This window comes from Oncorhynchus keta, chromosome 36 (genome assembly GCF_023373465.1).
Source record: "Oncorhynchus keta strain PuntledgeMale-10-30-2019 chromosome 36, Oket_V2, whole genome shotgun sequence".
In the NCBI taxonomy this organism is placed as follows: Eukaryota; Metazoa; Chordata; class Actinopteri; order Salmoniformes; family Salmonidae; genus Oncorhynchus; species Oncorhynchus keta.
Window position 1 is genome coordinate 5,287,897 of NC_068456.1, and position 23,445 is coordinate 5,311,341.

A 23,445-nucleotide genomic window follows, 5' to 3' on the forward strand; every position below is an offset into this window, starting at 1 on the left:
TGAAATATACATCAAAGCATCAGACAATAGATCATTGATAGTGTTACAAAAGAAAGAAAGAAAGAAAGAAAGAAAGAAAGAAAGAAAGAAAGAAAGAAAGAAAGAAAGAAAGAAAGAAACAAGAAAGAAAGAAAGAAAGAAAGAAAGAAAGAAAGAAAGAAAGAAAGAAAGAAAGAAAGAACATGCCAAACATCACTCTCAGTTCATTAAAAAAACGGTGTAAATCATGTACAGAGCGCCATCAAGTGGCTCATATTGTACGTTACATCCACTATGTACAGTGTGCGGTGTAAAACGCTTGTCTGCTGATGGCACTCCTTTCAAGGAAATGAATGTTCATGTCCATGTCTTGTGGTGCGTGCCAAACATGAACTCAAAACATTTATTTTAAAACAGATTACATAAATGGTTCATCTTTGCATTTGTAAAAATCAAAGTTCATTGTGTGATCGGTTGTATAAATAATACAGTGGTACACAATCCACGAACAAGCGTGACAAACAAACATAATCTTTATTTGATCAATTTGTTGAAAACCGTTCACAATTCTAAAGCATGTTCGTTTTTACGAAATCATTTACACTACCACTGCGTCTATTGTAGGGTTGGAGTCATTAGAATTCAAGTCAGTCAATTCAGAAAGTGATTTGAATTTAACATTGAAAAACGTTTGAAATGAATAGCTTCTCCATTTGAGTTTATTTAGAAGCAATTGAAAATACATGCCTTTTTATTATGCTTATACAGTCCCACCCCTCAACTGTTCACCAAAAAAGTGACAGGGTGACACTTTGTTGTTGTTTGAATCCAAGATGTCCCTTTTGAACATGAATTTCAGTTTACTTACCGAATTGACTGACTTGAGGATGGCGTTCTATGTGGTTCTGTTCGACACACCCAAACCTTCATGCATGATGTTCATATACAGTGCCTTTCCGAAAGTAATCACACCTCTTGACTTTTTCCACATTTTGTTTTGCTACAGCCTGAGTTTAAAATTGATTCAATTTATATTTTGTGTCACCGGCCTAAACACAATACCACATAACGTCAAAGTGGAATTAGGTTTTTAGATAAATGAAAAGCTGAAATGCCTTGAGTCAATAAGTATTCAACCCCTTTGTTATGGCAAGCCTAAATAAGTTCAGGCGTAATAATGTACTTAACTTAAGTTGCATGGACCCACTCTGTGTGCAATAATAGTGGTTAACATGATTTCTAAATGACTACCTCATTTCTGTACCCCACACATACCAATGATCTGTAAGGACCTTCAGTTAAGCATTGAATTTCAAACACAGAATCAACCACAAAGACCAGGGAGGTTTTCCAATGATTTTCTCAAAGAAGGGCACCTATTGGTAGATGGTTTTAAAAAAAGCAGACATTGAATATCTCTTTGAGCATGGTGAAGTTATTAAGAGAGTTGTAATTGCTGCCAAAGGTTCTTCTACAAAGTATTGACTTGGGAGTGTGACTACCTATGTAAATGAGATATTTCTGTATTTCCCTTTCAATACATTTTCAAACATTTCGAAAAACATGTTTTCGCTTTGTCATTATGGGGTATTGTATGTAGATGGTTAAAAAAAATGTTGAATTCAGGCTGGAACACAACAACATGTGGAATAAGTCAAGGGGTATGAAAACTGTAAGTAACACTGCCTGACTTGTTCCTGACAGATATTTTAGAGGGCAGTCATTTGAAACGCTAGAACAGCAGAACTGTGTGTCATCGTGTTCTCCGGGGTATGAGAGGGGGAGAGTTGTTCCTCTGAGGTGGTCTCTGTGGGGGAGCTCGAGAGGGGTATGACACGTAACGCTCCTCCAGCAAACTCGCAACAGCCCTACAAAATATAACAGATAACCACGTAGTTACACTTGGCATGACAAATTAAACAGAGATGACCCTTCTCACAAAATCGTCTGCGGCGTCCGAACGGTTCGGCTTACAAACTATTATGGCCCCTCTATGGAAAGATGAGACTCTCACGAACACAATTATGTTTTGTCTTGGGACTCGTCTGAAGTCTGAACAGCTGATCTGCCAACTTCTGTCTGTAGCGTCCGAACTAACTGTGGAAAGGTGATACACTCACAAACACTTACACGTCGACTATTTTGCTCTAGGACTCCAACAGGCCTCACGACACTCGTCTGAAGGTACCAGTTGACACATGAATGGAAGTATATACGGACACTGTTTAGCTATAGGGCCGACACTTCAGAACAAACTTCTGTTATTCAATGCGTTTGTATGGGCTAATAGCCAAATACACATTTTCATCACATCATTTTTTACATATTGTTGTGTTATCATTCAAAATCAAATGGCTAAATTATCCTTGGTATGACCTTCTTAAAACAATTCCATATGTTGATGTGAGACAAACAGTATTTCCAGTCATTTCAAAAGAGCGTCGACTTACAGTCAACTGTAAGTGCTGTTACTGTGAAGTGGAAACATCTAGGAGCAACAATGGCTCATCCGCAAAGTGGCAGGCCACACAAGCTCACAGAACTGGACGGCCGAATGCTGCAGTGTGTAGTGCGTACAAATGGTCTGTCCTCGGTTGCAACACTCACTACAGAGTTCCAAACTGCCTCTGGAAGCAACGTCAGCGCAAGAGAAGGTTTCCACGTACTTTTGGTCGCGTAGTGTAGCTGATTTGTCTTTCTCACCACTAGTCCAGTCATTTTCAGCTGCAGTAACTGGATGTGCATAAATTATTTTTTACATTTCAAAATATAGCCACAACTTCTAGGGTAAAGAATCATGAGAGTGTTTCTTGTAATCATTAGGGTTGGGGTTGGTTTTGTGGTCGGCAATTTGTGATGCTTATCGACTCACGTGGTTTTATTTGAGATGCAAGTTGCACGTAACTATCAACATAAATATATTCTGGGCAGTTTCATTACAATTAGGAAGAATAAATGGTAACACTGCTTTTGAATACCCTCTTCAAAATGCCTGTTTAACTCCTTATGAGCAGTGCATCATGTATTATAATGGACAACTTGGGTGCTAATAACTGCTTATAGACATCTATGACTACATTCACACTGCGTTTTGACCAAAGCTCTATAATGCAAATGTTCAAATGAATACAGGTGAACATGAAACGAGACATTTTAGAATCCTCTACGAGTAGAATAAGCGGTGTTATGTTAAACTCTTACTCAACATCTATCCCTCTCTCTACCATGTGACACATTTTTATGTTTGCGCATGAAGAAAATGTCGATCTTGTACATAGCCTATCTTCACACTTCAGGTTTCCTCTCTGAACACACAGTTCAGTGGTGGGCCATTATTTCCTCGTTATCGCTTCTGTCATCTAACGTTTACCACTGCGTGTAGCCGACAGTGTAGAATACTCACTGATATGTTTCTCAAGTGTGCGTGCCTCTGAACTGAAACTATTGGTTTGCATAGTACTCTTTTGTTGAGCTGTTATCTACAGCATTAATAAATCACATTGTGATATTGTAACATTGCTTGTTATACTGCAATATTAGACCCTCTGTGACCCTTCATGTGTATAATCATCATGTTGCTGTAATACCATAAATTGCATGTTTAAGTTGCACTTTGTTGTGGATTTCTGTGAGGAGGAAGTCGCCTTCGCTCTCTATGATGATGTCATATTACTGATCCAATGTTGACTTTCTAGAAATCCCATATTGTATTTACATGCAATATAACATTCTGTAATCAGCTAGTTCCAGTGATCCTGACACAGGAACGTATAAAAAGGCCTCTCTTATCCAGAGAGCGGGCTTACCTGTCTGGGAGTCGTGGTGGGATTCTGGGGGGAGGAGGTAGAGGTGCGGGCCGTGGGGGTAGAGGTAGTGGGGGTAGAGGGAGGAGGTCTGCGGTGTCCTTTCCATGGATCAAATCAATACACAGCATAAGTACTAATCAGGGAATCTACAAAAGCACTGTCGCAGTTGACAGATTGTAATACATTGACAAGAGTGCATAGTAAAGAAGTACATTGTGCCTTCATAAGTATGCTTGTTTTTTTTCTCTCGCAATATGTCAATCACAAATGTACTGTAATGTTTTTTTTTTGCGGTGAGTTGATTCCATCGGATTGAATATCTCTCCAGCAACAACATGTATGAATACGAATAAGCTATTTAGCCATGTTTACTGAAGCGTGGATTCACAAAGACAGAAATATACTGAAAGTGTTTTGTGTGAACTGGGCCTTGAAAAGACTTTAAAGAACAGTTTGGTCTCACCTCAAAGTCAGGCTCAGTTCCGCTGCTGTAGCTAATCGTACTATGTGTGCTGAGTCTGCTACTGCCAGTACCTGGGGAAAGTCAAAGTCAAAAATGTAAGCTCAGGAATGGAAGAAACACTACCCGTACTTGTGAGACAGTTTCTTCAACAAGAGCTTGTGGTGGGTTGCTACGGGTAGCCAAGCGTGCACATTAATGGCTAGAGATGAAAGCCACTTAGAGAGAGGAGCTGAATTGAGCAACAATAATGGGGAGAGTAATGTGCTACAGGTTTTCATCTTTTAGACATAATGACCATACGGGATATGGAAATATTCAGAGTTGGTCAGCAAAACGAACAGCCAATTGCGTTTCAGATTTCATCACTTCTCCAAATTAAAAGTATATTTCCAAAAGCACTATCTTGGTACTAATACAGATTTTTTTGATAATAACAATAATATAAACCATCAAAACTACAAAAAATGTACCAATTTAGTAATTACATCAGTTGTCATTTTGTACTACCATTTAGGCTCATAGTGACATTCAAACGACAGAGATGGTACTCACTGGATGTGCTGGAGGTACTGCCAGTCTTCCAGGTGTCTCTCTGGCTTGACCGGGTCACATGAGGGGGTAGGGCAATGACCCGTGGGGTGGGCTCGTACACAGAACACTCCACAGCCATGTTGGCGCCCCAGGGAAGGTTCCTCTGTAGTGGGGCGGTTATCTCCAGACCTCACAGGGTAGAGGCCAGATCAACAATAAGCATCACTCATCAACAATAAGCTAAATATCATACCTTCATTGATGTTACAAAGTATCACTGTCATTCAGGGCAGGTGGTTCTGAGCACCAACTGTTTAGCTATTAAAAAAGATAATTAAAACTAATATTGTTGTTGCCTGTTTTGCATGTTATTTTGGCATTAGTACTTGTCACATATCAGTTTGCAAACATGGTCTCTTCATTGCTTTCTTGAGTAAGGCGGCACCAAAATGCAAGTGTTTCAGCCTAGCTCAGTGCTTTCTGTAGTGGTGGGGCAGCCAGCGGAAAATAGAGAGCGTAAGTGTTGGTAATGTTCTCGAGTTGCGCCCATGTCACTCATGGAGACACTACGTCACTGCAAAATCTACGGGTAGAGCTCGACATTTCCAGCCCCTTGTGTGCTGCTATAGAGTTACATTAGTGCCCATCCAAGAAGCATAAAGGTCATTGGCTACAGATAAAATGACGTCAAATCATGTTATATCTACCGTAGCTTTGATTGGACTGATCGTGTGTGATTGGGCGGACGAGTGGCGCAGAGGTCTAAGGCATGGCATCTCAGTGCTAGAGGCATCACGACAGACCCTGGTTCAATTCCAGGCTGTATCACAACTGGCAGTGATTGGGAGTCCCATAAGGTGGCGCACAATTCGCACAGCATCGTCTGGGTTAGGGTTTGGCCGGGGTAGGCCGTCATTGTAAATAAGAATTTGTTCTAAACTGATTTGCCTACTTAAATAGAGGTTAAATACCTTTTTTACTTTCAAAATCTTAGCCAGCAAGCAAGCAGTCATCATCATGAATGAAGTTAATCATCTACTGGCAAATCCTTTTCAATCCTTGTCATATAAAGAGAAATTATAAAGAGAAATTATAGATAAAACGTATCGGTGCTCATCGGCCATTGGACATAAACATTACACAACAAGTTGGAAATCGCAAATTCAATAATGAGTGGTTTGGAAGGAATCGGTGGCTAACTGAAAGCTTTGCAAAGCAATCACTAGCCTGCTATTCAGTGGAGTGGGTTTGTGGTCCAAGTCTGGGTATAAGGGTCTCTTTTCCAAGCTTAAAAGGATAAACATTCAACACTATGGGCAATGAAAGGTTGAATACATTGGTCATACTGTCAATCCAGCATGACTTCTGCCACTTTCTCAGGCTTCAGTGAGTTCAGGCTTCAGTGAGTTTTCCGGGAACTCTGAAAAAAACAAGCCCCGACTGGGAAAATAGGGCCATCCAACTCGGAATTCCAAGTCGGGTACTTGGGCCTCTTTCTAGAGATCCGACCTTAAGATCATTGACGTCATGATTCGACCTTGTTTTTTTAAGAGTTCTCAGTTGTCTTGAAAATACCATAAATCCAGAGAATGCCAGACTGTAATGACAAAATTTGCACACAAAGGACCGCCACGAAGGACCGCCCTGTTCAAGTGAGCACATCACAACAAGATGTCCAAAAATGTCTTGTATGGTGCTGCTTAAATTATGTAATATGCCGGGGAGATATGTATACTATAGCTAAGAAAGTAATACTAAGTGTATGTTGTGTAGTAAGCTGTTAGTAGCCCATGTGTCTCACCCTAATAATTTGGTCCATTTCCCCCTCATAAAAATCCTAATGGTCTGACTTGGTGGTGCACTTGTAGCAGCCTTTAGGCACCTTTAAAGAAATGTAAACATTGAATATTGTAAGAGCTTTAAATGTCTGCTTTATATGCCCCCTTTATTTACCCTACTGTTTACCCTACTGACTTGGTGTACAGGGAGAATACTGTAAGAACAGCCCATATCCTGAATTCTGTCTTTGTACATTTCAAAAGTGCTGAACAAATAGTTATATTGACTACATCTGTCCTAGCTCGCTTATTAATGTCTTAATCGAAATAACGGATTGCCTCTTATCCGCTAGTCATCACCTTATGCTATAGTTTGTACATCTCAATTGTCAGTAGAAACCACATTTGTTTCAGCAAGTCAGCCATATCAGCTATGTTTTTTTAAAAGGCAGTAAATGAGGCTGAAAGAACTGTTTCACTGCCAGACAAGGGTTAGCTGTTAGCCAGGTGTAGCAGTGGTAAGGATTCACCACATGCTTCTGAAAAGAAAGCTCTGCTGTTGGGGCCATTTTATGTAGGCCCTAACAGTTTGTAGTCACCGTTTGTCACTGTCATAGTGCAATTAATGTATTGTATGTGTAGTGGCTTTGCGGGCATCTAACATTACAATTTGTAGTTTGCCCCACCAAGATATACACTGCTCAAAAAATAAAGGGAACACTAAAATAACACATCCAAGATCTGAATGAATGAAATATTCTTATTAAATACTTTTTTCTTTACATAGTTGAATGTGCTGACAACAAAATCACACAAAAATTATCAAAATGATCAATGGAATTTGGAGTCACACTCAAAATCAAAGTGGAAAACCACACTACAGGCTGATCCAACTTTGATGTAATGTCCTTAAAACAAGTCAAAATGAGGCTCAGTAGTGTGTGTGGCCTCCACGTGCCTGTATGACCTCCCTACAACACCTGGGCATGTTCCTGATGAGGTGGCGGATGGTCTCGTGAGGGATCTCCTCCCAGACCTGGACTAAAGCATCCGCCAACTCCTGGACAGTCTGTGGTGCAACGTGGGGTTGGTGGATGGAGCGAGACATGATGTCCCAGATGTGCTCAATTGGATTCAGGTCTGGGGAACGAGCAGGCCAGTCCATAGCATCAATGCCTTCCTCTTGCAGGAAGGGCATTGCCACCCAGGGCCAACCACACCAGCATATGGTCTCACAAGGGGTCTGAGGATCTCATCTCGGTACCTAATGGCAGTCAGGCTACCTCTGGCGAGCACATGGAGGGCTGTGCGGTCCCCCAAAGAAATGCCACCCCACACCATGACATGCTGGAGGATGTTGCAGGCAGCAGAACATTCTCCACGGCGTCTCCAGACTGTCACGTCTGTCACATGTGCTCAGTGTGAACCTGCTTTCATCTGTGAAGAGCACAGGGCGCCAGTGGCGAATTTGCCAATCTTGGTGTTCTCTGGCAAATGCCAAACGTCCTGCACAATGTTGGGCTGTAAGCACAACCCCCATCTGTGGATGTCGGACCCTCATACCACCCTCATGGAGTCTGTTTCTGACCATTTGAGCAGACACATGCACATTTGTGGCCTGCTGGAGGTAATTTTGCAGGGCTCTGGCAGTGCTCCTCCTTGCACAAAGGCGGAGGAGGCGGTCCTGCTGCTGGGTTGTTGCCCTCCTACGGCCTCCTCCACGTCTCCTGATGTACTGGCCTGTCTCCTGGTAGCGCCTCCATGCTCTGGACACTACGCTGACAGACACAGCAAACCTTCTTGCCAAATCTCGCATTGATGTGCCATCCTGGATGAGCTGCACTACCTGAGCCACTTGTGTGTGTTGTAGACTCCATCTCATGCTACCACTAGAGTGAAAGCACCGCCAGCATTCAAAATTGACCAAAACATCAGCCAGGAAGCATAGGAACTGAGAAGTGGTCTGTGGTCCCCACCTGCAGAACCACTCCTTTATTGGGGGTGTCTTGCTAATTGCCAATAATTTCCACCTGTTGTCTATTCCATTTACACAACAGCATGTGAAATGTATTGTCAATCAGTGTTGCTTCCTAAGTGGACAGTTTGATTTCACAGAAGTGTGATTGACTTGGAGTTACATTGTGTTGTTTAATTGTTCCCTTTATTTTTTTGAGCAGTGTACATGATAAAATCGCCACTGCAAAGTACACTTAATGACCAAAAGTATGTGGACATCTGCTCGTTGAACATCCCATTCCAAAATTGTGGTCATTAATATGGAGTTGGTTCCCCCTTTGCTGCTATAATAGCCTCCACTCTTCTGAGAAGGCTGTCCACGAGATATTGGAACATTGCTGCAGGGACCTGGTTCCATTCAGCCACAAGAGCATTAGTGAGGTCCGGCACTGATGTTGGGCGATTACTCCTGGCTCGCAGTCGGCATTCCAATTCATCCCAAAGGTGTTCGATGGGGTTGAGGTCAGGGCTGTGTACAAGCCAGTCAAGTTCTTCCACACCGATCTTGATAAGCCATTTCTGTATGTACCTCGCTTTGTGTACGGGGACATTGTCATGCTGAAACAGGAACAGGCCTTCCCCAAACTGTTGCCACAAAGTTGGAAGCACAGAATTGTCTAGAATGTCAATGTGTGCTGTAGCGTTATCAACCATGAAAAAACAACCCCAGACCATTATTCCTCCTCCACCAAACTTGACAGTTGACACTTTGCATTCGTGCAGGTAGCGTTCTTCTGGCATCCTCCAAAACCAGATTTGTCCGTTGGACTGCCAGATGGTGAAGCGTGATTCATCATTCCAGAGAACGCATTTCCACTGTTCCATAATTCAATGGCGATGAGATTTATACCACTCCAGCTAACGCTTGGCATTGCACACGGTGATCTTAGAATTGTGTGCAGGTGCTCAGCCATGGAAACCCATTTCATGAAGCTTCTGTCGAACAGTTCTTGTAATGATGTTGCTTCCAGAGACAGTTTGGAACTCGGTAGTGAGTGTTGCAACCGAGGACAGAGGATTTTTATGCGCTACGCACTTCAGCACTCGGCTGTCCCGTTCTGTGAGCTTGTGTGGCCTAGCACTTCTCGGCTGAGTCGTTGTTGCTCCTAGATGTTTCTACGTCACGATAACAGCACTTACAGTTGACCGGGGCATCTCTAGCAGGGCCGAAAAGTGTCATCCTATGACATTGCCCTGTTGAAAGTCACTGAGCTCTTCAGTAAGGCCATTCTACTGCCAATGTTTGTCTATGAGGATTGCATGGCTGTGTGCTCGATTTTATACACCTGTCAGCAACGTGTGTGGCTGAAATAGCCAAATCCACAAATTTGAAGGGGTGTCCACGTACTTTTGTAAATATAATGTATTTCCATTTCAGTGTTTTACAGCAACTGCTAAGACGTTATCATGTTTTGTATCAAATATGACCTTTGATGCTGTCTTGTGACCTACAGAATCGTAGGCATAGTCAAATATCAAAATAAACACTTTTCAGTAACCCTGACAAATGAAATGTAATTGCAAATTGAAGTACAAACTATGCTCATCACATGTAGAGACAAAGTAGAGCTAGTAGTCTCCAAATATTCTTACCGATCTCCTTCCCAATCTTCTCCCTCTCTTTGTGGCGTCTGGTAATGCTGCCTCGTAATCTCTTCAAATTCTCCTGTAAAAAAAATGGAAAAAGTAGTTTTTCAGGTTGTCGTTGTACACCCAGAGGCTTGGTCCACAGAAAAGATCTGTTTCGTGTGTTCTGCCAAGAGATTTGAGTATGAACTATAATCTACTACTGTACCTGTTGATTACGCAGAGACTGAGATCTCCTATCCTCATCAAACTGCCAGGCCTTGAATTCCTTGACAGCATCATCCACACTCAGGACCCCCACCTTCACCTTCTCCTGCAAGGCTATGAGCTGCCTCTGGCCTTGGGTCTTCACCTCAGCATAGGGGTCGTGGGAAGAGGAGGTGGAGGCTCCATCTCTCACAGGCCTCACTGGAGGTTTTGGAGGCACATACATTGTTTACTAATTAGTGGCGAAGATGTGATTCAGGACAAATAAAATAATCTAATCTGCTTTTCAATTTGATACATACCAGTGAACGACTCTGTTTCTCTGAGGTCCGTCTGTGGACTTGATTGTTCTTTTGCTGAAAACACTGTGAATCAAAAATCGTTGTTATTCACCTCAACCTAAATTACTTTACACTGGTTTGACAACTCATGCACTAGCTGATACCTTGGGAGAACCCTTTAGCCATCTACCTCTTGAAATGTACGTCTTGGACTCCTCAGGCTCTGAAAATGTTACAGGTCTCGGAATGGGGGCTGGTGGACGGTTGACAATTTCTGGGAGATAGCTTGCACTCTCGTCCAACGTGTCATAGATTTGATCAGAAACACACATGTTGTAAAGTTCTTCGTCCTCAAACCCCTCTGGTTCTTCTACCTGGTCTCCCACCTCTTCATCAGTTGTATCCTCCCCAACGTGGGGCACACCTGCATCAGGTTTACCTAAAAAGAAAAGCAACGTCATTTGTAAAAAAAAAAAAAAAAAGAGAGAGCCAGGATCTGAATATCTAGACTATAAACCATACTTAAGTCCAATTACAGTACAGTACAATGCAGTGTTTTGCAAATTTACCTTGAAAAAATGTTCTAAGTATGACTTCCTCCGGGTTATAAGACTCTCCTAATGCCTTCTCCATGTCCTCATCTAAGGGAAATAAAATATTCAAAGATCTTCAACATCATCATTATCATCAACACCATCATCATCAAAGATAAATGGTACTTAATGTGATTAGTCATAATTTAGTCATACATAGGTCTTCCCCGGAGTCATGGTTTAACTCGGTCATGGTCTCATAGATGTCTTCTTGACACCCAGGGTTTAGGGAGTCGTTCATGATGTCTTGAGAAGAGTTGGACATGGTCTCGTAGATGTCTTCTTGACACCCAGGGTTTGGGGAGTCGTTCATGATGTCTTGAGAAGAGTTGGACATGGTCTCGTAGATGTCTTCTTGACACCCAGGGTTTAGGGAGTCGTTCATGATGTCTTGAGAAGAGTTGGACTCGTACACCTCATCTTCGTCCGCCGTGCCAGCTGTCTCCTACCGAGTAGACATCGTGAACATAGTCTTCCCTGAAGATATGTTTTTCAGAAAGCTACAACCATAACATTTACCAGTAGCTTTTCATTCCTTCTTGTGCAATTCATAGTATAAGCATAATGCATTTCCATTTGGTATAGGTGACAGTGAGCTGGCTGGGGCCAGACGACATAATCGAGTTCACACTTCAGAGATGAAAGATAAATACATCACGGAATGAAAATACTAACAATTGACTTACCACAAAGTAATCTATGAACTGTCTCAGTTCAGAGAAGCCACTCCTCTCTGCCAGTGTATTTGGGTAATCTCCATTCTTATTCATCACACTGTAGGCCTGTAAGGCACCTGGACACTGTAGCAGGACTGTTGTCAGCTTCTTCAGCCCGTACTTTGCTGCAAAATGAAGCAGAGTGGGAAGCTCCTCCTTTCGCTGATCTGAGTGACACAAAAAGTCTAATTAATCAATGTCATCTATTCCACTTTTTCTGAACGTTCTTGAGGACTTGAAAACTATCAGTTGAACTTGCAAAAAAGTGAAACGTTGCCTATTCATCTAGTACACATTATTTATTGATCTTTTGGAACTTAGATCACATCCCTGGATGTCAACTATGTCAATGGGTGTGGACAACATTTTTGGACCTCCAGATAAGTTTTTTGTACATGATTAGATGGGTTGTTCCAGACTCTTATAAAAAATGTTTCCATAGGGGCTATTCGGCTGTCCCCATGGGAGAACCCTTTTTGGTTTCAGGTAGAACTTTTTGGTTCCAGGTAGAACTTTTTGGGGTTCCATGTAGAACCCTCTGTGGAAGGGTTCTACATTGGAACCCGAAAGGGTTCTATCTAGAACCAGAAAGGGTTCTACCTAGAACCAAAATGGGTTCGTCAAAGGGCTATCCTATGGGGAGAGTCGAATAACCTTTTTAGGTACTAGATATAACTTTATTTTGCACGAATCGAGTGCCTTTTGGATAGTGTAATTTTGTCCCCCAAAAATGTCACCTTATTTTAACACTATAAAGAGCACATGTTCAACTTCATGATAACCATGTTTTCCCATCTCCAGAGGTAAAAAAATAAATACAAATCACTATAAAAGGTGAATATTAAAGTAACAGGGTTGACCGTAACAGGGTTGACGATTTCATCTTAATTGAAACAGCCATAACTGCCCTTGTCACCGGGGGAAATGGAAGCTTGTTGTGTGTAATAAGGAGGGGCAATTGAATACAAGCTTAAAAAAAACATTTGAACTTGTTAAAACATTCCTAGCCTACCTATCTATGGGTAACAGTGTTATGCTCGACATGCTTAGCTTTCGTCCACAAAACACCAGGAAACAGACAGACAAAATACACTATTACTTGACTTTTAGATGTTCAATGTTTCTTTTAGAAACATTTCTTAAAAAATACTTGTTTTACCATATTAAAACCAGAGTTCAGTTCAGTTAAAGGGTCCACCTTAAACCTGAAGGACAAATGTAAATTAGTCACTAATCACATGAAATAAATAATCATCTTCAGAAATGACTTTGTCAAAGCAACAGAATTAACTAGGGCTTTACAGTGATAGTGAAAACATAGGGACATTTCTTTTGTTCAGTGGGTTAACATTTTCCAAAAAGGTCTAACAAACATGACGTGGGACATACCACAGTTGGGATTTTTAATAAAAAACAAACAATGTATTTTTATGAAAATATACTACTAATGGATTTTTTTTACATGGTTTAATTCGAGTGTAGATGAATGTGATCCAACTGTAAAATTGAGTGTTTTATCAAAATGTACACACATAATGTCACTAGGGCATAAACGGCACACTATTTGTGGAATGGTCTAGATGGCATTTTTTTTATGTCCAGATAAAATTTGGGGATGATCAGTGGCTATGTCCAAGATCACATTTGTGGATGTCCACATAGAACGTTTTGATTGTCATTGACAGTGGCCATGTCCCAGAATATTCATATGTCCCATATAGGATTTTGGGATGATTACAACAAGTGAATGGAAGAGAGAGAAAGTTTTTTTACTAAGTGTCCCATTTATCTAATTTCATAACCATAACCCTAGTCCCCCTAATCTGATTGACTAACTGTCTGCTAAAATGGGTTTAAATACAGTGCATTCAGAAAGTATTCAGACCTCTTCACTAAAGCAGGAAGTACCAGTGACTCGCTCGGTAAGGAAGTGGTTCGATGAAGGAGACGCTAAGCTACAGGACTGTTTTGCTAGCTTATACTGGAATATGTTCCGGGATTCTTCCAATGGCATTGAGGAGTAAACCACACCAGTCACTGGCTTCATCAATAAGTGCATCGATGACGTCGTCACTACAGTGACCATACGTACCCCAACCAGAAGTCATGGATTAAAGGCAACATACACTCTGAGCTAAAGGGTAGAGCTGCTGCTTTCAAGGAGCGGGATGCTGAAAAGAAATCTCGTTATACCTTCCGATGAACCATCAACAGGCAATGCATCAATACAGAACTAAGATTGAATCGCACTACACCGGCTCTGACGCTCGGCAAACTATTACGAACTACAAAGGGAAGCACAGCCACGAGTTTCCCAGTGACATGAGCCTACCAGACAAGCTAAATAACTTCTATGCCCGCTTTGAGGCAAGCAACACTGAAGCACGCATGAGAGCATCAGCTGCTCCGGACGACTGTGTGACCAGGTCAACAAACAGGTCAAACATTCACAGATGGATTACCAGGACGTGTACACCCAGCATGCGCTGACCAACTGGCAAGTGTCTTCACTGACATTTTCAACCTGTTCCTGACCGAGTCTGTAATACCAACAAGTTTCAAGCAGATCACCATAGTCCCTGTGCCCAAGAACATCAAGGTAACCTGCCTAAATGACTACAGACCCGTAGCACTCACATATGTAGCCATTAAGTTCTTTGAAAGGCTGGTCGTGGATGCTTCAGATTACATGTTTAAAAAAATACTCATCACTCTACACACAATACCCCATAGTAACAAAGTCAAAACAGGATTTTATCATTTTTCGCAAAAGACCCTTTGCTACGTGACTTGAAATTGAGCTCAGGTGGATCCTTTTTCTTTTGATTATCCTTAATATGTTTCTACAACATGATTGGAGTCCAGTTTGGGTCAATTAAATTAACTATACATGATTTGGAAAGGAACACACCTGTCTATATAAGGTCCCACAGTTGACAGTACATGTCAGAGCAAAAACCAAGCCATGAGGTTGAAAGAATTGTCTATAGAGTGCCGAGACAGGATTGTGTCGAGGCACAGATCTGGGGAAGGGCACAAAAAAAGTTCTGCAGCATTGAAGGTCCCCAAGAACACAGTGGCCTCCATCATTCTTCAATGGAAGATGATTGGAAACACCAAGACTCTTTCTAAAGCTGGCCGCCCAGCCATAGTGAGCAATCGGGGGAGAAGGGCCTTGGTCAGGAAGGTGACCAAGAACCCGATGGTCACTCTGACAGAGCTACAGAGTTCCACTGTCGAGATGAGAAAACCTTCCAGAAGGACAACCATCTCTGCAGCACTCCACCAATCAGGCCTTTAGGGTTGAGGAAGCTACTCCTCAGTAAAAGGCAAATGACAGCCCACTGGGAGTTTTCCATAAGGCACCTAAAGGACTCTCAGACCTTGAGAAACAAGATTCTCTGGTCTGATGAAACCAAGATTGAACTCTTTGGCCTGAATGCCAAGTGTCACGTCTGGAGGAAACCTGGCACTGCTCATCACCTGGCCAATACCATCCCTACGGTGAAGAATGGTTGTGGCACCATCATGCTGTGGGGATGTTTTTCAGCAGCAGGGAGTGGGAGACTAGTAAGGATCGAGGGAAATATGAATGGAGCATAGTGCAGAGAGATCCTTGATGAAAACCTGCTCCAGAGTACTCAGGATCTCAGACTGAGGTGAAGGTGCTCCTTCCAACAGGACAATGACCCTAAGCACACAGCCAAGAGAACACAGGACTGGCTTCAGGACAAGTCTCTGAATGTCCTTGAGTGGCCCGGCCAGAGCCCGGACTTGAACCCGATCGAACATCCCTCTCTGGAGAGACCTGAAAATAGCTATGCAGCGACGCTCCCCATCAAACCTGACAGAGCCTAAGATGATCAGCAGAGACGAATGGGAGAAACTCCCCAAATACAGGTGTGCTTGTAGCATGTTACCCAAGAAGACTTGAGGCTGTAATCACTTCCAAATGTGCTTAAACAAAGTACTGTGTAAATGGTCTGAATTCTTATGTAAATATGACATTTCTTTCTTTTTGTACTTCTTTTTCTTCCCAATATTGTGATATCAAACTGGTAGTTACAGTCTTCTCCCATCGCTGTAGAACTGCTGATGTGTAGACAAGCACATGTATCATTCCATTATAATTTCTGTAAAAAAATGTTAACACTTACATGCAGCCATATTGTCTTCCTCTAGCTGTCTGATTCCAAACACATGAAGTCCACTTGCAGGGATCCTGCACTGTAATGAGTCTGTCAGCAAATTGTCAAGTGACTCTGTGGTATTGGATGTTAAATTGAATGCCTAGAAACACAGAAATGAATAACACACGATTAAATAAAATATTATACGTCCAGCATATTTTTGGGGCTTTCTTGAGGCTTTGGTCTGTGTGAGATCACACCTTCAATGTCATTGAACAATGTCTTAATAAAAATAATAATAAAAATACATTCATTTAGAGTTGATGAAAAGTGAATTTGTCAGTATTCAGTATTGTATTTTTAGGTAACAATTTATTTGGACAGTCCATCTGTAGATGCTTAACAGACTATTTGCAGTAACAGTTAAACAGTTCAACTAACTCTCTTACGAACCCTAACCCTACCCTAGCCCTAACCCTAACCTTAACCCTTAAGTTAACCCTTACCTTAACCATAGCTCTAACCTTAACCATTACCCTAATCCTTATTCTAAACCTAAACCCTAACCGTAACCTTAGCAAGCAGTTGCTTATCAACAGATGGTCACACTATCTGTAGAGCACCTACAGATGGACTCTCCAGACTATCCAAATAAAGTGTGACCTATTTTTACTCTATACGGAGCTAACTCTCACCTGACACATAAAGTTCAGGGGAGCAGCTGCATGTTGAAGATAACGGCTGATTTCTCCGATGGCTGTGTAGTACGTTACAGGCCTCAAACAGACTGGTGAGTCGTTGCTATACAGAGTGAGTGACACCTCTCCTGCTGGCATATCTGGGAAAGATAAATGTTATCTGAGTTAGCCTCCTGTATTTCTACTGTACGGCATATTGGCTTATCAAATCACTTCAAATGATTCACATTGGTGGGAAAAAAATGTCCACAAAAGGAATGTGAAAATGAAATGGAATAATAAGTCAAAGTGAAATAGAAGACTGGGGTAAGTGGTCTAAAAGTTCCTCTGTAGATTTGTGATCGAAGGCCTCTGAAGGTAGTTTTACTTACCAGGCGCATTAATACTGATGGTGTATTCATTCTCCAAAATCCCTAGAACCCGTTTTGCAGTTGAATCTTCAGAGGCAAACACCACCTCCATTTTCAACTGGTTGTCCAGTTTATTAGAAAAGATTATAAAAATAGTTGCATGGTCCTGTAAAACAGGTTAAAAAAAAAAATAGCATTCTATGCTTAATAGTTGTTTCCTCAAACTGCCATTGCGAATAAAGTTGTCCTGGGCTGATTACAATTTGAGGGGGATTTGAAGTTGTGTCTTGATATTAATCAATTAATCTTTTTTTTAATTAAATGAACACAAAATAAACAAAGTAACCAAGAGGCATTGTTGTCCGACACTATACACACCACAAGCTTTTATACTTATGACAGTATCATGTACCTGGTATGTAAACATTCATCTTTCCTTATGTGGTGCTTTCCAGATGAAATATTTGAACAATGTTCAGTACCATTTCAGAGTTGTATATATGTATGTTTAAGCAATTCTTACCCCGCATAAAACTCTGTTTGGTTGAACAGTGAGGCAGGTGGGTTGTGTGGGGCTCATTTCCTGGTTTGGGTGGATCTCTGTTCTCACATCGTCATTGTCGTCCTGGACACACTCTGGTTCTGTCACTGACTCTTCCTCTGTCCCCTCAGCTTTGGGGTTCATAACCACAGGGATTTCGCACTCTGTTTTTGCTTCTGTTTTTGCTGTAGCTTCCGCCTCATGTTCAGCCTCTTCTGTATTACCTTTGAATACAAAGTCAAAATAAAAGCCTATCATCACTTATTCTCAGTTGAATATGGGTAAATGTGTGAATTTAATTAACAAGACTGTAAGTTCACAACTAGAGGGTATGTGATCCTTTGTGAGTATAATACACTAATGGTAAATGACTCATGCATGTAGACAGCTTCAAGTTCCTCGTGTTTTCAAATCACCAAAGACTTAAAGTGGTCCAAATTCACACACAGTCGCAAAGAAGGCACAACAGCGCCTCTTGCCCCTCTGGAGGTTGAAAAAGTTTGGCATGGGCCCTCAAATCCTGTAATGGTTCTACAGCTGGTCCATTGAAAGAATATTGACTGGCTGCGTCACTGCTCGGTATGGCAATAGCACCGCCCTCGATCGCATGGTGCTACAGAGGGTTGTGCGGACAGCCCAGTACATCACTGGGGCTGAGCTCCCTGCCATCCAGGACCTCTATATCAGGCGGTGGGAAAAGAAGTCCCGGAAAATCTTCAAAGACACCAAACACCAAACACATAGACTGTTTTATTTTCTGCCACACGGCAAGAGGTATCCCCAAGTAATACGACTGATAAGTAGCTAATAAAATAGCTACACGGACCGAGTTTACCTTGTGTCTTTATCAATCTTTTATTTCAGTATGCACACTCACAGAGCCCTACACTCTCACGCACACTGTCACACCAAGACAAATAAACCCTATCATTAGCTCACTTACAAATAATATGCACATACATTTATACTGACTCTACACACCCGCATACCCACTCCCATACAATCTGCAGCTACTCTGTTTATCTTATATCCTGTTGCCTAGTCACCTTACCCCTACACATATCTACCGCCATCACTCCAGTATCCCCGCACATGAAAAAATGGTACTGACACTTACTTGACACTTATTTCCAGTATATAGTATGCTAATTTACTTATCCTATTCTTATTTATCTTCTTCTAGTAACAGATTGTTATTGATTATTGCATTGTTGGGTTTTTTTAGTTTGCAAGAAAGGAATTTCACTGGACTTGTGACATTAGAACTTGAAACTTGAAACACAGTTAGGCAGAACAACAACATGGGTATTATAAAGGCGAACATACAGTCAGCGATGGATTCTAGAATGGTGGAGATGTAAAGAGCAGGTTCGTCTTCAGCATACAGTTTTCTCCAGCTCTGCCAGTTTTCAAACCATTCAGTGGGTACGTCATCGCCCGACATCCCACACAACAGCGCCACCACTCTGTGTGGAGGATGAAGGAGTCTCTGAAAAGTTCCCAGGATTTCAGGGTCATTTAGAATGTCCAGGATTGCTGTTGTCAGCAGCAGCACGATGCATTTACTATTATAGAAAATGTTCAGTTCGCATCCATGTAGCTGGTCAGCACTGTCAACTGCATACAATACGATAGACCTTTTGGGAAACTTGCGTGACGACTTCAAGATCTTCTGCAGATATGTAGCCCATTCCTGAGCTTCGCAAGAATGGACAATCAACACCTCACACGTGTAGTGGAATCCAGACATTGCTGGAAGACAGAAAAAGGATGGGATTTAACATCTTATCAATTAATTATCTAAAAAACAATTGAATTGTTTATGTACAGTGGGGTCTGAAATGATTGACTCCCTTGATAAAGATGAGCAAAAATGACTATAAGATAAATATTTCAAATGCTGAGCTTTATTGTATGCACATTTTTTTATTTATTATTTTATACTAATACAATTGCTCAGAGAAAGAGATTTAGTTTAAAAAGCAATACATTTTTGGCACCAAGCCTTTTCTTAAAATGTAAGGGTTTGACGCCATTTCCTAGTTCACAGTAGGGCCATTATAGGGCCTTTTTTTTGCTGACAATTTTGCAGAAATACGTTCTTCAACATGTGAACTTTCAAATGCCTTAATTACAAATATGTATTATGAGCCTAGTTTAGCCAAGGAGAAAGCACCGAGCTATGTAGGGAGAAAGGCAGGATCCGTGATTGGCTGAGACAATGGAGGGCAATAATAGAGGGACTACTTTCTGGAGGACAATGCCATGCCGACTCATGTGTTTACATGTGAATTCTTAAAGAGATGGAAAATGCTAGGGCTTGTGAACGTTGTGATCAATGATGAATGGGAGTAAACAAAGACTATTTCTCCAGAAAGTGTGAAAGTCATTCATGGTCCTTTTTCTGCTACTTGTCCCCAAAGTGGGATAACAAGTTTATAACATTTCAAATAAGCATAATTTCCTCATGCAGTCCTCCCAACTGTGTATCATATACCATTTTGAAGCTCAGAGTCTGTACTTAAAAAAAAAAAAAAAAATGTTTTAAAGCCAATCTTGAAAATTTAACATAAGCTCACCTTCCTGAATTCAGTGACAAATGTTTTGAGTTGGAGAACACATTGGGAAGGAGCTTAGACCATTTCTCTGTACAGAATCCTTCCAGATCCTTGATATCCTTCGTCTGAGCCTATCTTTATCAATGGTGTCAATAATTTAGGACAGTGTATAACTGTACTTAACACCTAAATTCATACATCAAATTATATTCATAGATTTATTTTTTCTCTCTTAAGTTATTTGAGAAAAAGAAAAGTCAAGGTATTAATGCTGGGATTATGCTTAAATGTTGCACAGAAACTGTACAGGATACCAGGTGTCCAAAACAGGCCGAGCTATGCGATTTCAAGGTTGCTGTGGTTAAAGAATGAATAGGCATGCTGTTTGAGATGTCAGCACTGAGTACAGTCAATAAGTAGCTGAGCAAACACTGACCAGAGTCAACATTGGTCCGGGTAATTTGTTGTAACTCATTACTTTACTTAATCAAGCCAAGTTCACCCTTGTAAAACCTAAAAGGAGGGCGATACTACAGTGTGTAGTACAGTATTCTCCAGTATACTACGACATTCTAAAGTAAGCACTATGTGATCAAGGAATATTACAGTGTGTAGTGTAGTATTCTCCAGTATACTACGAAATTCTAAAGTAAGCACTATATGATCAAGGAATATTACAGTGTGTAGTGTAGTATTCTCCAGTATACTACGAAATTCTAAAGTAAGCACTATATGATCAAGGAATATTACAGTGTGTACTGTAGTATTCTCCAGTATACTACAAAAGTCTATAGTAAGCACTACATGATCAAGGGATACTACATTGTGGAGTATAGGATTCTATAGTACAGTATATTAGTTTTCTACAGAATTCTATAGAGTTTTATATTATGCACTATAGTATTCTATCGTAAAATGTAGTATTTATTTTAAACGTGGGTTAACCCCAATCCTAAATGTGCTTCAATCATACTGTACAGACATTCTTTTTTGCAAAGATATTGCTGAGATGACATGCAAAAACTTGTCAGGGTAAAACACTAACTTCCTTATTTCTAAACCAAATCTGTCAATGGTCTTACATTATACATCAGTCAAAAAAAAAAAAAAGCCATTGCAGTTTTAGGTAGATGTCATATTGAAGTTTCTTAATGAAAACGTTAAATTCTTTAAAACCATGAGTGTGGAGTGAGAGCTTATAGTATTGCTTTAGTTTGTAGAATTTGAAACATTTTGTATTTTATTGTCAGGCTAACGTCAGACAAAAAAAAACAAATAAAGAAGTGTAAGACGTCAAACAAGTCCACCTCTTACCCGATTCTGAGGGTGAGACAACTCCATCCATAATTGTGAAGTTTGAGAACAGTTGCATCAACTCACCCCACAGCACAAAACATCGGCCCTTTTTTGAAAGGCTCTTCTTACTTTTGGAGTTAAAGCCTTTCTTTCTACCCCACAGAATTTAGACTCTTCTCATGAACAGCTTTCACCAAATAACTCCCCTGCACTGTCATATTAATAGAAACAGTTTGTTTCCTGCTTATTGGGTGACACTCTGTCACTTCCTAAAACAGATGTGACATGTGAGACCTGCCCCTGCGATAAGTGTGAGGGAAATGCAGTTTATTGTATCGTTCTATCATCTGTGTCGACATGTTTTACATGAGTTCTCTCTTCTCACAAAGTTTGGTTTCTGACTACTAAAACTAAAACAAACCTCAAGTCAAACCAATGACAGAGCAAACATACCAAGACAACAAAGCAGTCATTGTATCTTGTATTTTCCACCCACCCACACCCACCCCCACCCCCCCCCCACACACACACACACACACACACACACACACCTGATATTTGTCACATTATCCTTTTTTCACTTCCTTACACTGTGTGTGTGTGTGTGTGTGTGTGTGTGTGTGTGTGTGTGTGTGTGTGTGTGTGTGTGTGTGTGTGTGTGTGTGTGTGTGTGTGATTTTCAATGTCAACCTGAAAACATCGCAAAAAAGCATGTCAGAGACTGAGGGGACGTGTGAGTTTACATATTGTCATAGGCATCTTGCATTCACACATCACTGACATACAACTCATCTCATAGCTTCAAATAGCCTATCCAGTACAGCATTTATTTCAAAACCAGTTTGTATTGCTACAAACTTCTATGGGACTGTGTCGGCATCAAGTGCTCATACCAAACCCACATTACAACCATCATAAGCACATCTGAGAGGCATTCCAGAACTGTATATGCTGTACGGCGGGGGTAGGCAACCCTGTTCCTGGAGTGCCGCAGTTAAGGCAGGACACCTGACCAACTGAGCTAATTGATCAGTTCAGTGATTACCTCAATTCAACACACCTGGTCTTCCAGGTCGGTTAAATCAAAAACATGATGTGCCTGCAGCACTCCAGGACCTGGGTTTCCTACACTTGCAGTCCAGTAACACAGGCCCACCAGAGGGCAGCATGTTATCACTGAATACAAAGACAAACTCCAGCTCCAAATCTACTTACACTACAAACGGCCTCTGGAAGCAACGTCAGCACAAGAACTGTTTGTCTGGAGTTTCATGAAATGGGTTTCCATGGCCAAGCAGCCGCACACAAGCCTAAGATCACCATGTGCAATGCCAAGTGTTGGCAGGAGTAGTGTAAAGCTGGCCGCCATTGGACTCTGGAGCAGTGGAGACGCGTTCTCTGGAGTGATGAATCACGCTTCACCATCTGGCAGTCCGACGGACGAATCTGGTTTGGCGGATGCTAGAAGAACGCTACCTGCCCAAATCCATAGTGCCCACTGTTAAGTTTGGTGGAGGAGGAATAATGGTCTGGGGCTTTTTTTCATGGTTTTGGCTAGGCCCCGTAGTTCCAGTGAAGGGAAATCTTAACGGTACAGCATACAATGACATTCTAGACGATTCTGTGCACCAAACTTTGTGGCAACAGTGACAATGCCCCCATGCACAAAGCGAGGTCCATACAGAAATAGTTTGTCGAGATCGGTCTAGGAGAACTTGACTGGCCGGCACAGAGCCCTGACCTCAACCCCATCGAACACCTTTGGGATGAATTGGAACGTCAACCGCAAGCCAGGCCTAATCACCCAACATCAGTGCCTGACCTCCCAAATGCTCTTGTGGCTGAATGGAAGCAAGTCCCCACAGCAAAGTTCTAGTGGAAAGCCTTCCCAGAAGAGTGGAGGCTGGTATAGCAG

At 41.5% G+C, this 23,445-nt stretch overlaps 1 protein-coding gene across 2 annotated transcripts; it reads right to left on the reverse strand.

Annotated features, from left to right (window-relative positions):
- Positions 1-489: 489 nt before the first annotated feature.
- On the reverse strand, positions 490-21,760 carry LOC118369511 (phosphoinositide 3-kinase adapter protein 1-like). 2 transcript variants are annotated; one of them, XM_035753943.2, is made up of 17 exons: positions 21,615-21,760; positions 19,003-19,428; positions 17,659-17,900; positions 17,157-17,301; positions 16,783-16,925; positions 16,115-16,247; positions 11,928-12,124; positions 11,398-11,686; positions 11,218-11,289; positions 10,839-11,087; positions 10,670-10,732; positions 10,369-10,568; positions 10,167-10,239; positions 4,801-4,968; positions 4,249-4,319; positions 3,786-3,883; positions 490-1,847 (listed from the first exon to the last, which is right to left on the reverse strand). In XM_035753943.2, the coding sequence occupies exons 2-17, from the start codon at positions 19,424-19,426 to the stop codon at positions 1,733-1,735; spliced, it is 2,682 nt and encodes an 893-aa protein (XP_035609836.1). In that variant the 5' UTR covers positions 19,427-19,428; positions 21,615-21,760; the 3' UTR covers positions 490-1,732. The 2 variants fall into 2 exon arrangements, with proteins under 2 accessions (XP_035609836.1, XP_035609835.1); XM_035753942.2 differs by having other exon boundaries at positions 21,549-21,750.
- Between the last annotated feature and the right edge of the window lie 1,685 nt (positions 21,761-23,445).